This window comes from Dendrobates tinctorius, unplaced genomic scaffold, assembly GCF_039654945.1.
Source record: "Dendrobates tinctorius isolate UK_male_01 unplaced genomic scaffold, ASM3965494v1 ptg000075l, whole genome shotgun sequence".
NCBI lineage: Eukaryota > Metazoa > Chordata > Amphibia > Anura > Dendrobatidae > Dendrobates > Dendrobates tinctorius.
In genome coordinates, this window is record NW_027361743.1 from 50553100 (window position 1) to 50568594 (window position 15495).

General features: G+C 44.6%; 1 protein-coding gene across 2 annotated transcripts in view; it reads left to right on the top strand.

The window, feature by feature from the left end:
- Positions 1-14792, top strand: part of NHLRC3 (NHL repeat containing 3) — a 72294-nt gene extending 57502 nt beyond the window's left edge. For both annotated transcript variants that reach the window (XM_073583264.1, XM_073583265.1), the window contains exons 7-8: positions 4817-4929; positions 12320-14792. In XM_073583264.1, the coding sequence (XP_073439365.1) occupies positions 4817-4929; positions 12320-12545 (339 nt within the window). In that variant the 3' untranslated portion in view covers positions 12546-14792. The remainder of the gene's footprint in view (positions 1-4816; positions 4930-12319) is intronic.
- The last annotated feature ends 703 nt before the right edge of the window (positions 14793-15495 follow it).

A 15495-nucleotide genomic window follows, 5' to 3' on the forward strand; every position in this document is an offset into this window, starting at 1 on the left:
CCCCCGGCCTTTTGTGTATGTGTGCAGTTTAATAGGGGTGAGGGGGACCATACATATCAGGATAGGGGGTGAAGGGACCATGCATACCAGAATAGGGGGTGAGGGGGCCATGCATACCAGGATAGGGGGTGAGGGGACCATGCATACCCCAAAAGGAGGGTGAGAGGACCATGCATACCAGGATTGGGGGGTGAGGGGGTCATGCATACCAGGATTGGGGGGTGAGGGGGCCATGCATACCAGGATTGGGGGGTGAGGGGACCATGCATACTAGGAAAGGGGGGGTGAGGGGGCCATGCATACCAGGATAGGGGGGGTGAGAGGACCATGCATACCAGGATTGGGGGGGTGAGAGGACCATGCATACCAGGATTGGGGGGGTGAGAGGACCATGCATACCAGGATTGGGGGGGTGAGAGGACCATGCATACCAGGATAGGAGGGGGCGAGAGGACCATGCATACCAGGATAGGAGGGGGCAGCACATACCAGGATGGGAGACCATATACCCATAAAAATGCTCGCCACCCGGGCGTAGAACGGGTTCATAGCTAGTGTGAGGTAGCGCTGTCATTCAGATAGGGGATTCTCGCTTAGCCGCCACAAAACCAGATCCAGCATGGGTTTTCATGAAGCAGTATAGTCCATGAGGTTTATTCATCATCATAAACCAAAGCAATATCATAAACTCCATAGATTCAGCATATAAACAGCAGAGCGTCCATTATAGCTTCACTCTGTAAACCCTGTGTTCACACGGTTTGTACAATGTCCAGCATACAGGCTCTCTTAGCCACATTTATCTCACCCACGTCCGGATCTCCTCATGGCTGCTTCAGCTTACTGCAGACGTTCATTCCCTTCCCTGGGAACTCTCAGGCACTTGCAGCCATTAAACACAGCGTCCATACGTGCTGTTAGCCAGGAAGCTCCATCTCAGCGGGACCTTCCACACTGGACCAACCGGGTCCCAGCATTCAACCCCATGTGACCTACCCTGGCCACATTATATGGTCCATAGCCACGCCCACCGGGTCACATGACTCTGAACTCATCACAGGTCCTTCAAGCTTTTACACACGCTTTACAATAGTGCTTTAAACACACCCCCTGGGTGGGTTTGTAGGTAACCAGGGCCGCCCATCTCTCTAGTTACCTGGAGACTTCTCCCTTACACATTGAAACAACACATCACCAGTATCACTGCTGATCAACACATACAGTGCCGGCAAAAAAAAATCTTTACAAGTTCAATGAAACCACAAAATCTTAATATTCAAGTGGATTCAAGTGTTTTATTGTGGATATTTTATTACAATTAGTATTTTGTCATGTCACCCTTACATTTTATCACCATCTGCAGTCGTTTAGGCATGGATTCAGCAAGGCTGGCTAAGTATGTGGAGCCCATGTTTACCCACAGTGTCTTCAGCGCCTCCTTTAGATTGTTGATGTTGCTGGGTTGTGTCTCTTGAACCTAGTTTTTCATTAAATTCCAGGCATTTTCTATGGGGTTAAGGTCAGAGGAATTACCTGGCCACTCTAAAATGTTAATGTTATGGTCACTGAGAAACTTTCTCACGGCCTTGGCTTTGTGGACGGGGCTCTATCATGCATAAAGTAATCACGCTGATGTATGACCCAAAAAGTAAGCATGTGTTCTTCCAAAACAGTAATATAATTGCTTGCTTTCATAGTTACATTCTTGGGAAGGAAGTACAAACCTGCCCTGCCCCTGCTTCCACTGAATGCACCCCACACCATCACACTGTCAGGGTGTTTAACAGTCTTAACTGTATATTTTGGGTCATACCGTGACACGGTACTCGGATGATGCACAACCTTTGAGCCTCCCCTGACCAGCCTGAAAGTGCTCTCATCACTAAACATCACTTTCTTCCACTCTTCAGATGTCCAATCTTGATATTTCTTACACAAGGCAAGCCTTTTCTTCTTCATTGCTGCTGTGAGCAGGGGCTTCTTTGCGGCACGGCAACTTGTTAGACCCAGGTCCTTCTGCAGGCGGTGACAAATTGTCCTAGTTGCGATGTTCTGGAGGAGCAGAGGGTACTTCAACAGCAGTTATAGAAGGATCTGACATCACTTCAAGCTTCAGAAGCTTATCAGTCCTTGGTGAAGTCTTCTTAGGTGCGCCAGAGCCTGACTTCCTCTGCGGTACCATCCAAGGAGGCAATGATGCCGCCGACCGCTTCAGTTGATAAATTGCTTCTCTTGACACTCCCAGATCTCTAGCTACAGCAATCACCGAATCCCCCTTCTCGAGCAGAGCCAAGGCACGGGATTTCTCTTCCATTTTAAGCTTCTTTCGACCCATTGTGGGAGATAATAAAAAACTGAGGGAGATAATAAAAGACTGCCTAATAGCAAAACCGGCTGAGCTGCACATAACAACCAATCAGAGTGCAGCTTTCGCTTTACCAGAGAAGTGAAAACTGAGCGTTGATTGGTTGATATTTGCAACAAAGCCAGCTTTAATATTAGACAGTTTTTTATTATCTCCCTCATTGTGTACACTTTTAAAAAGTGAAATTATGATGTGGATTTTATATGTAAAGGTTTTTTTTGCTGCGCAAGTGTAAAGATTTTTTTTGCCAGCACTGTAAGTCTTCATCCCAAAGCCACCCACTTTGAGATACATAACGGCCATTCAGTATTCTGCCATTCATCCTTTCTCCTGGGACATCCACACAGCGCCCCCTAGCGGACTCAGTGGTTACTACACCACACTAGATACATACATACATACATACACACACAAACACACACACACACATATATATATACTGTATATATATATGTATATATGATGGTCTTATCATTGGTGTTCTGCTGCCCGGGTCACAGTTTTCAGTCCAGTGCAGGATTCTTGTCTGGGGGGGGGGAGTCAGTCGCTTGCTCTGCCTGTGGTATGATGCGATTTGTGGCAGCTGTTTCAAATCTCACAGATCAGGGGTCTCAAGAGAAAGTTCAAGCAGCTGCCATAAATCGACCGCAGCCACAAGACAGAATCCAGACTTCTTCTCCTCACTAGTCTATGCACAAAGCTCCGTCCCCAGTGGAATATGAGGACTCCAGTGTGAGGAAGCCTTTCCCTACAGCCTGAGTGACAGCATTACTGCACCTGTAATGGGGAGACCTGCAGTAATGTCTATGATAGCTGGCAATCTGGCATAATACACCCTCTTACCACCCAGGATGAAGAAGCCCACGCAGGAGGTGAGGCAGACAGGAAGGAGATGAGTCATGGGAAGGTGCTCACCTGCCAGCAGTGCAGGAACTCCATGGTCCCAGGCAGCAGAATATACAGCAGAAGACATCCAGCAGCTTGAGCCGATGAGGAGTGGAGCTGTCATACTCCTCCTCCAAGAAGCGGCTGCAGGAACAGAGCCGGAAGCTTCCCTGCAACTACTCTCTGCGGCTCCCTGGCTGTCCCAGGCCGCAGCGGCCCAATTTACCTTCAGCGTATTGCCACTGCCAGTCTAGACCTGCTCATGACATACTGCTGCAGCCTGCATGTCGGGGCAGCTGGGGGGATGACGTAACCGAGCACTACAGGTGCGCTCTGTATAAATCACTGCCGGTCCTCCAGCGGCCCTGTGCAACTGCTTAGGCACCGGCCCGGGGGGCATATGCCCTCCTGCCACCCGGCCCAGCCCGCCCCTGTTCATAGAGGAAAACGCCTGAAGAATAGACATGTCACCTTTAACCATTTGGGGTTTTTTTTTTTTTGAAACCTGAAGCAGTTGAAAGATGTTTAAAAATCTGCACAGCGAGTCGTCTTTACACAGAAGTGAACAGAAGATTCTTTAAAGCATTTTCTGAACACTTTTTCAGGCGGTCTTTGGAGCAAGACCATCAAACGCCTGTTCACACTTTGTGTTTTTCCAGTGGCTTTTCTGCACTAAAAACCAGATTGATGACAGAAAAAACACTTCTTTTTGCCTTTTTTTACTAGCGTTTTTCTGTTTTTTTACAATCATTTGACTAGGCGAAAATCACTGCTTAAATTCTGACAGAATTGGCGTACTGATCGCAGCGTGTGAATGAAACTTTTGAAATAGAAAAGACTGGGAAGAGTCTCTCCAGCTTCTTTTATTCTTTTTACAGCAGACCCGCTCCAAAAGACTCCTAAAATATCCCGCTGTGTGCACAAAGCCCTAGAGGTCCTATTTAGTGACTGACAGCCTTCCTTGGTACAGTGTACATATAGATATAGCTGTCAATCACTGAGTAGGACCGCCCACTGGACTCCTTAATCCAGAGGGAGCACGGAGTTGAATTATAAATATACTGCTCCAAAAAAAAATAAAGGGAACACTTAAACAACAAAATCTAACTCCAAGACAGTCACACTTCTGTGAAATCAACATTGTGATTCATTTCTCATGATGTTGTGCCAATGGAATAAACAACAGGTAGAAATGATAGGAAGGTCACTAACATCCATGTGTCTGCTCAGTAAGAGTGCCTAGGGTTCCCTTTATTTTTTTGAGCAGTGTATATTGAATCCCCTTTGCACACAGTATGATTCTGCTCCATATATGCTGCCGGCAGATTCAGGGTAACAGGTTGCCCTTATATTATGCTGCCAATTGCCACCTGTGCTTGAGCCTCATGGCCTCTTCTACTACATTATGTTCTGGTTCAGACTCAGTTTTCGAATTCTCTGCCTCTTGCTTCTAGTTCTGGTCCATTACTTTCTCTGTTTAGTAACGGGATAAGTGTTAAAAAAAACCACATGTATCCTCGTTGTACAGCTTTTTCTGCTGCCCTTCATTTCTCCATTTCCTTGTAGATATGGGTGGCAGATCGTGGAAATAAAAGGATACAGGTGTTTGATACTGTCGGTGGAGAATGGATTGGTTCTTGGGACTCCTGTTTCTCAGAAGATGGTCCTTACTCAGTCAGGTATATACATAAACTATAAACACAGTTCATTACACAAAGGCCAATATTGGCGTTGTCTATTTAAAGGAGTTGTGCCACGATACAAAGTACTGTTAATGATGCAGACACCTTGTAAATAAATATTCTTTGTAATTGAAATGTATTTAAAATGATGCCCCATCTAAAATATATGTCCTTGTACCAAGTGTTGGTACTACTGGCCACTCTGTCCGTCCTGCTAACCATCTTCTTGTGGCCGAACATGCGCAGTTCCCTCTGTTTGAAATGGCTGCCTGTGCTATGCAGCTGGCTCTAATTCAGCTTATTGAAAGCTGGTGTGTGCTGGGAACTGACTGAAAGCTGGCGTGTGCTGGGAACTGACTGAATGCTGACGTGTGCTGGGATCTGACTGAAAGCTGGCGTGTTCTGGGAACTGACTGAAAGATGGCGTGTTCTGGGAACTGACTGAATGCTGACGTGTGCTGGGAACTGACTGAAAGCTGGCGTGTGCTGGGAACTGACTGAAAGCTGGCGTGTGCTGGGAACTGACTGAAAGCCGGCGTGTGCTGGGAACTGACTGAAAGCCGGCGTGTGCTGGGAACTGACTGAAAGCTGGCGTGTGCTGGGAACTGACTGAAAGCCGGCGTGTGCTGGGAACTGACTGAAAGCCGGCGTGTGCTGAGAACTGACTGAAAGCTGGCGTGTGCTGGGAACTGACTGAAAGCTGGCGTGTGCTGGGAACTGACTGAAAGCTGGCGTGTGCTGGGAACTGACTGAAAGCTGGCGTGTGCTGGGAACTGACTGAAAGCTGGCGTGTGCTGGGAACTGACTGAAAGCTGGCGTGTGCTGGGAACTGACTGAAAGCTGGCGTGTGCTGGGAACTGACTGAAAGTTGGCGTGTGCTGGGAACTGACTGAAAGCTGGCGTGTGCTGGGAACTGACTGAAAGCTGACGTGTGCTGGGAACTGACTGAAAGCCGGCGTGTGCTGGGAACTGACTGAAAGCCGGCGTGTGCTGAGAACTGACTGAAAGCCGGCGTGTGCTGGGAACTGACTGAAAGCTGGCGTATGCTGGGAACTGACTGAAAGCTGGCGTGTGCTGGGAACTGACTGAAGGCTGGCGTGTGCTGGGAACTGACTGAAAGCTGGCGTGTGCTGGGAACTGACTGAAAGCTGGCGTGTGCTGGGAACTGACTGAAAGTTGGCGTGTGCTGGGAACTGACTGAAAGCTGGCGTGTGCTGGGAACTGACTGAAAGCTGGCATGTGCTGGGAACTGACTGAAAGCTGGCGTGTGCAGGGAACTGACTGAAAGTTGGCGTGTGCTGGGAACTGACTGAAAGCTGGCGTGTGCTGGGAACTGACTTAAAGCTGGCGTGTGCTGGGAACTGACTGAAAGCTGGCGTGTGCTGGGAACTGACTGAAAGCTGGTGTGTGCTGGGAACTGACTGAAAGCTGTGCAGGAGAGAAGAGTGTAGGAGCTTCCACAGGATCCAGAATGAAACCACATAGGTTTAAGCCAAATCAGTAGAGCAGGTGGGTACACACAAAGGCTGGAAAGCACAGCATTGCATAGGAGCAAAAAAAGGAGGATGTGGCACACCAAAATTAAGATAAAAAAAAACTTTATTCGGCACGCAAGCCATAATTAAAAACCATGCAAAACCTGACGCGTTTCTGGTGCAAAAAACACACCCTTAGTCACAGGATACACAGATAACACAATGGTCACATTAAATAGAGGCAAGCAACCAATCACAGCCACTTAACAATTACTAGGTTATGCATGAACATGTGAGAAACACAACACTTAGAGAAACGGCTTCAGTAGATGTAAAACAAATCGTTTCTTGAGTTCATTCCTCTCGGAAAACGTGTGTCCAATTTCAGGATCCAATATGCCTCTCTTGTAGTTAACAACATCTTCTGTTTATTACCACCCTGTAGAGGATTGCGGAGCTTTTCAAAAGCATAAAAAGAAAAATTAGTGAGCTCTCCGTGCTGCACATTGACAAAATGCTTTGATGCGCCAGAATAAGATGCATTTTTATTATGAATGTTGGTAATGTGCTCAGCAATACGGTTCTTGATTTTTCTTGTAGTACATTCAATGTATTGTATCTGACATGGCACACAGCAGATGCAATATATCACATATTTTGTATCACAATTCAAAAAAGAAGTAATGGTAGAAGAAAAACCTGAAAAGAAATTAACAGATTTAGTTCTATCAATGGCAAAAGCGCAAACATTGCATCGATTATTAGCGCACTTAAAAAACCCTTTGCCGATATCCACATTTCAGAAGAAGACTGGCGTTTTAGGAGACTCGGTGACAACGCATTGCCCAAATCGTATCCTCTCCTAGCAACAAAATTACAGCCTACAGATACAATTTTACGCAATTTTTCGTCCTGGTTGACAATAGGTAAATATTTTTTAGCAATGTTTTTTAATGCTATTAAATTGAGGGCTGTAAGGAGTTGAAAAAACTAACGGAGGATGCCTGTTGGTCGAAGACAATTTATTAACAGGAGATCCAAACCGAGGTTCATTCAAAACTTTGATAAAGGCAGAATTAACATCATGTTGGTTAACTAGGAGAGGATACAGTTTGGGCAATGCGTTGTCACCGATTCTCCTAAAACGCCAGTCTTCTTCTGAAATGTGGATATCGGCAAAGGGTTTTTTAAGTGCGCTAATAATCGATGCAATATTTGCGCTTTCGCCATTGATAGAACTAAATCTGTTAATTCCTTTTCAGGTTTTTCTTCTACCATTACTTCTTTTTTGAATTGTGATACAAAATATGTGATATATTGCATCTTCTGTGCGCCATGTCAGATACAATGCATTGAATGTACTACAAGAAAAATCAAGAAACGTATTGCTGAGCACATTACCAACATTCATAATAAAAATGCATCTTATTCTGGCGCATCAAAGCATTTTGTCAGTGTGCAGCACGGAGAGCTCACTAATATTTCTTTTTATGCTTTTGAAAAGCTCCGCAATCCTCTACAGGGTGGTAATAAATAGAAGATAACTACAAGAGAGGCATATTGGATCCTGAAATTGGACACACGTTTTCCAAGAGGAATGAACTCAAGAAACGATTTGTTTTACATCTACTGAAGCCGTTTCTCTAAAGGCCCCGTCTCACTAAGCGACTTACCAGCGATCCCGACACCGATATCAAGGTGTCAGGATCGCTAGTAAGTCGCTATGTGATCGCTGGTGAGCTGTCACACAGACAGCTTCACCAGCGATCAGCACAGCGATGCCGAGCGCCCGGCATCGCTGGCCAGCCTGTAAAAAATAGAATCAAAATAAAAAATATTGTTATTCTCACCATCCGACGTCGCGTTCAGTCATCCTGCCTCTCTCCACGCTCCGGTCCCAGTGATCCTTTGCATGAATGACCGCGAGATGTCACGGTCTCGCGGGATAACAAAGTCTCGCGGTCATTCGTGCAAAGGATCACTGGGACCGGAGCGTGGAGAGAGGCGGGATGGCTGAACGGGACGTCGGAAGGTGAGAATAACTATATTTTTTATTTTTTTTATTATTTTTTACACCTGATCGCTGGTCTCCCGCTGTCACACACAGCGATGCGTGCTGGCCAGCGGGAGACCAGTGACCAAAGAAATGTCCAGAGGTTTCTTGCAGCGATCAGCGATACCAGCAGGGGGGCCGCTCGCTGATCGCTGTCACACACAGCGATCTCGCTGGTGAGATCGCTGTTACGTCACAAAAGTTGTGACTCAGCAGCGATCTTGCTACCGCGATTGCTTAGTGAGACGGGGCCTTAAGTGTTGTGTTTCTCACATGTTCATGCATATCCTAGTAATTGTTAAGTGGCTGTGATTTGTTGCTTGTCTCTATTTAATGTGACCATTGTGTTATCTGTGTATCCTATGACTAAGGGTGTGTTTTTTGCACCGGAAACGTGTCAGGTTTTGCATGGTTTTTAATTATGGCTTGAGTGCCGAATAAAGTTTTTTTTATCTTCATTTTGGTGTGCCACATCCTCCCTTTTGACTGAAAGCTGGTGTGTGCTGCGAACTGACTGAAAGCTGGCGTGTGCTGAGAACTGACTGAAAGCTGGCGTGTGCTGAGAACTGACTGAAAGCTGTCGTGTGCTGGGAACTGACTGAAAGCTGGCTTGTGCTGGGAACTGACTGAAAGCTGGCGTGTGCTGGGAACTGACTGAAAGCTGGTGTGTGCTGGGAACTGACTTAAAGCTGGTATGTGCTGGGAACTGACTGAAAGCTGGTGTGTGCTGGGAACTGACTGAAAGCTGGCGTGTGCTGGGAACTGACTGAAAGCTGGTGTGTGCTGGGAACTGACTGAAAGCTGGTGTGTGCTGGGAACTGACTGAAAGCTGGTGTGTGCTGGGAACTGACTGGAGACAGACTTGCTGTTAGGGATTTCCCCAGTTCAAAAAAATCACTAACATTATAATAAACGTTACTTTTTCTAATCCTAGCTAGGGTTATGACTAGAACTAGGGTTTGAATTAGGACTAAGGTTAGGATTAGAACTAGGACAAAGGTTAGGATTTAGGGATAGAATTAGAACTAGGATTAAGAGTAAGGATTAGGACTGTGATTAGAACTTGGGTTAGGATTTGGGGTTAGGATTAGGATTAGAGAAAGGATTGATGCCTCCATACACACCAGACTAAGTTCAGCAATGTCCACTAATTTTGGGATTATCCGACAAGCTAATGTATATGGGGGGGCCTCCTGACTCCCCTGACAAATTATGAATCCCAATCGGAGACCCATGTTTTCAGCTATATACTGCAATAAAGTTGGATTTGCAGTATATAGTACAAGTTGAGATACAATTATTGGTTCAAGTCCCCCAAGGGGGCAAAACAATAAATTGAATGTTTTTATTAAAAGTATATAAAAACTTTGGCGTAGATACGATGTTTCATCAGGTACTGCATTCTTTTGCAGTGTTCCAGTAACCGAAAAACCACAACTGTCTTTTTTTTTCTTTTTATGACATTTAGCAATCAGGTTAATCTTATATTTTGATACAACAAACTGTTATAGATGCAACAATTCCACATGTGTATTTTTCAATTTTTAAATATATTTTTTTTAATTGGGAGGAGTGTTTAATCAAATTTTTTATATTTTCTTAAATATATTTTAGACCTTTTTCTACTTTACTCTTTTTTTCAGTCCATTAGTGTGCTTGAACCTGCAATCATCTGATCATTTACCTCCGGCTGGTCTTCATAAGACCACCATCGTGACAGCCACAGAGGTTTTCCACATACCGTGGATGTGTTTTCAAGTTATCGGCGAACCGTGAATCTTCTCTATGGACCGTGTGCGTTAAATGTCACTGTCAGGTATTGACAGAGCCATTTAAGGGGTTAATGGCAGCTGGCGGAGCTCAGCTCTGCACAATGCTGTTAGCACATGATGGCTGAGTATACACGGGCACCAGGGGTTAAAAATCATTTCACCTGACTAACGTTTTTGCTCATTCGTTGGGTGCTTGCTAGCCAGTTAGACAGGCCAATAATTGTAAATGAACATTCCTATAAGCGTTTGTCACTGATTATCAGCCAGTCTAAATGTGTTTTTAGGGGGCCCAAAAATATCGCCGTGCCCTGCACACCTGCAACACACACTACTCTACTGTGCATGACTTTTTTTTTTTTAATCAGAAGTGGCACAACCCCTTTAAGTGATCTCAGTCTTTAGACTAGATACCCCCTCAGTGTGTACAGCTCATAAATTGATAGAGACAGAAGACAGCACCTCTGCATTTAGGGGGTTAAAAGTATTTAGTTAATTGATGGAGTCAAATTTTAATTTTTTTTTGTTCCTACTAATCCCAAAATTATCAGACCTGAAAGAGCCTTATTGAAAGACCATTTTCTTTTTGCTTGTTTTTGCCTGTTTTGCCTCATTTTAGCAGACATATTTTTTTTATTTTACTGACTTGGCAGTATGAGGCTTGTTTTAATACTCTGGATAAATTGTATTTTAACACTGTTTTGGGATGTATATAAATTACTATGTTATCTATATAACTGTTTTTTATGTGTTGCGAATATAGAAAAAAAATATTTTTCTGTTTAGCATTTTTTGGTTTAGATTTTTATAATTTTTTTTGTCTCACACTGAATATCCAAAACAGATATTTATTTTGTTGTGAATATATTAATATAAACTTATGCATATTTTATTATGCCCAAAAAGATCTCCATCGAACAGAATAATTTTATTAATTTTTTATTATTCAATTTTTCTACTGTAACTGGGAAATCCATAGGAGACCAAGTTATAGAGGAAAACTGTCCACTACAGTGATAGAAGTCACCAGCAGAGCTGATCTGTAACCCGGCAGCTCTGCTGTGCCGGCAGACACTTGGCGATCATATAATTGCCAGGTGTTACAGAGGCATTGGCATTGCAGATACTTCTCTTCAGTACATAGTGCTCACTGAGCGATATATTGCAGGCAACACAGAAGACAAAAGTGGTGGTAAACCTCTTCTGTCTTCTCCCCAGGGTTCCTGCTTCTCCCCAGGGTTCCTGCCTGTGTTTGACAGTCGGGCACCCTACTTGCTCCTGCTCGATTGCAGAAGGAATGCCATAAATTTATAATAAAGCCCAGGACCATGTGCTGTAAATTTACAGATGGGGTGTCTACTGCTTTTACACATCTTTTTAAAACCTTAAATGATGGAAAGGAAAACAAAACCAGTTCTCATTCGGTAAATATCTTGTGTTGTCACACGGGTGGTCCCCGTCAGTCCTGCAGCAAGAACATGACAGTCCTATCACAGCTGGTTTGATGCTTGCATGTGCGGCTCATAACCGCTGAGGACAATGATTGTCTGCAGCAGTCACATGAATGATGTAAGTAATGAGTGCAGAAGGACCAATGGGGAACACTGGACCCATGAGAGATTTAAGGAGTAAGTAAATGTTACTGATATTAACAGGTTCCCGCTCTTGAGCAACATTCTTAAAAAAAAAAAAAAAACCTTAATTGCAGAACTGTACAGAAGTGTCATATATAGTAGTACCCAGACACGTGGGGCCCGACTAATAGTTTGTGGCTTTTTTTTAAGTCACTCTTTTTTTCCCCATCTTGTGGTATTGGCTGACATTGCACAAAATGGCACAGACAGGTCATGAAATTTGCGCTAAGTAAAATATGGTCTTTACATACCAGTTCTGGTTACATTATGCTCTGGGTGCCCCTTTAGTTTCATAGAGCTCAAAATTGAAGAAGTTCAGAGAAGGAAAATGAGATATGGAAGAAATGAATGGCAGCTCGGACCCCGCTTTATAGTCCGGGGACATGTTCTGTGGCTCTCTGTTCGGACCCTGCTATAAGCGACATTGTAAGATGTGTCATTTTTTCCGTCCTGTAGGTTTACATCTGACAAGAAGTATGTGGTGGTGGTCCAGCTAAATATAAGCAGACTGCTGCTCTTGTCTGCACCTCCAGTCGGGGCAATTGGAGACTGCAACGTTGTCAGCACCATCCAGATGGCTGACGGGGTCCGGCCTCATCTCGTAGATGTCAGCGTCAAAACCGGGGCCATATACGTCGCAGAACTTGGTGCTGAGCAAGTTCAGAAATATGTGCCCCTTTAAAAAGCAGCGTAACATTGTGACTTTCCAGTGGTTCTTGCCTGTAAGGTTTGGTGCCATTTACTGTTCCTTCTTCTGTTCATCTAAATGTTGGTATTCTGGTTTTCATGAAAATGAATTAATGTAAGTAAATGTATATGTTGTGTATGTAAAGTTTCCATTCCCCCTCATATTGAGGGACGTCGGGTTCTGAGGTTCTATGGATTTTTTTTTTTTTTCTTTTTATTTCATGCATCTGACATTTAAAGGTGTCATTTCCAGCATAAAACTGTGTGATACTCCAAGAATCATTGCAAGATCGGAGAGTCGAGATCCTCCCTCCATCATACACACGAATGTCCAGCTCGACTCACTTGTCGTCTATGGGGAGAGCAGAGTGAAAAGTTTGTCTCGTGTTCAGTCTTCAGCAGCGCACCGCTCCACTGCCTACTGACTTCCTGCTTGCTGAGGTGAAGGGAGGACGCTGTGCTCCTGATGATCGGCACTTTGGACCAGTGGCATGGTTGCACTCTTTGTCCATACTTTGCCCTGTACAGTGCTGCAAACAGAGACGGAGGAAGTTCTGCTTCTAAAACAGCAGAGGAGGGCAGAGGAACTGAAGCTGATTCAGACAAATTCAGAGCAGAGATTACAACCTCTACGGCAAGAAGCTTGCAAGTGCTGTTCTCTTTGCCTAGGAAACAGGCCACCTCTGATACACTGGCGAGGTGGCTAGTAATCTGGGCAACAAGCAGTAAAGTTGCTTGATTTTAGAAGCATTTTGCAAATTTATAATGTAAGAAGGTGAGACAACCCATTTAAGCCTGTCAGACTAACCTGGCGGTGGTTTATCTACCTGGAGATATACCCCCATACACATCAGATGTTTGCGCAATCATGACAAAATTGATGGGTTCGCTCAACTTTAATGTGTTTGGGCCTTTACAGAGACGATATCTATTGCATCCTTCTCCTTAGATATAAAATGGTGAGCAAATATGCTGGAATTATACAATGTACGGACTGTTCTATTGATCTTGGTTATACTTTAGTTATACTTTGCACTTAAAATTACAGCTAGAATATAGAATTACACTGAAGTCCGTATAGTTCTGTGGTTTGTGCTGTATAATGCGGCAAATGCCCTTTGCCTCGACTTCTTGGGCCATGTTCACACGGTCAGTATTTTCCATCAGTATGTGGAAGCCAAAACCAGGAATGGAACAATCAGATGAAAAGTATAATAGAAACAAGTCACCACTTCTGTATTATCACCCACTCCTGGTTTTGGCTTACAGATACTGATGTGAAATGCCGACCAAATACTGATGTAATATACTAAACGTGGGACTGTGACCCCGAGAAGGGCGAATTGGTTTTATATAAGAGATGGCAATGAAGCATGCTGCTTATTGTGAAAGTAAGAAATGTGTGTATTAATAAGAACAAGACCTTAAAGGGAACCAGGCAGGAGCGTTTTGGCCCCCATACACTCTAGAACGAAGCTTCGGCCGATCCTTTGTCTGTCGGCCATCTCTCCCATACACGGGGGCGCTCGCTCGCTCCTGTATTCTCTGTAAGAAGGCCATCAACAGAAATCTGTCAGCAGCTCCTCTCCAGATCAAAGCGGAGAGCTGTCCGAAATTGGACATGCCCGATTGACCACCCCTCAATCATCAGTCGGCTGGAGCCCCGATACACATTAGAGCATTGGCTGAACACGTCTGTATTGGCGGGTGCGGCCCACATTAGTCTAATGTGATTGGGGGGCTTTAGGTTAGCAAAGTCAAGACTGCAATGTGTAGGGAAGTAGCAGACAAGCTCGCCCATACCTTCCGGGCTTCTATGTCGCTGTTATCTGCAGCGCTGAATAGACATCAATCAAGCCCATGGGGGTGGAGCTAAGCAGGGACAATTGTGATAGCTCCGCCCCCAGTGTACTTGCAGCTTCATTCCTTTAAATATTGAACTTAAATATTGATTTTCCGTTTTTGCCCATGGAGGCATGGCACAGTTTGTCTATTTTTACCCTACTAAGGTGGTTGTGTGACCCTAAACTCCTGACTGGTTTCCTTTTTAAAATATTTTGTATTTCGTTTTCCATCTTCACTTAATTATGTGGAAATATTTAGCTCCTGTCGGGTCATAGATTGTCCTGTGCTGCTCATCTCATTGGATATAATTATGTGGACATTTCTCTTTTAGTGAATACGGTACTTCTCCTTGGAAAATATTCAATGAATTGAATGATTAAAAAAAAGTGAAAATGTGCGTTTGTTTCATTCTGAAGTAAGGGAAGGGTCCAGCTATACAGTTTGATGGCATGGCACCGATGGGGATGCGGCCTCTTTGATTTTCACTGATCCCAAGGATAAGGTATCCCATCAGCAGAAAGTGGCAGCACTTGCAGGTATAGAGGATTGTTGGCCAGACACTTATCAATTACATGTTCATGACCTACTATAAGGGAAGGGGACGGTGAGGGCTCTTAACGTAAGACCCACAGCAGTCAGAATTGTCTCGGTCATCTACCCCTTTAGTAGCCGCCATAGGATTGCATTGAAACGCTCACTTTACGCATGTGGCTATGCTCACCATGTGTAAAGTGAGCGCTTCATGTGCGGATGGTACCCAGGGTCTGGAGGAGAGGAGACTTTCCTCCAGGCCCTGGGTACCATAATGCTGTAAAAAAATAGAATTAAAGTAAAAAATAGGGATATACTCACCCTCTGTCAGCCCCCGGAGTCCTCAGCGGTGCTTCCCAGGCGTGCTTTGCGGCAAAATGACCTTTGATGATGTAGTGGTCGTGTGACCACGACGTCATCAGAGGTCATTCTCGTAAAGCACGCCTGGGAACGGAACATGCCGTCAGCGCTGCTGAGGAGACCGGGGGCCGCCAGGAGGTGAGTATATCCATATATTTTTTTAGAATGTTAAAAATATCTTTTATTATTGATGCAGCATAGGCAGCGTC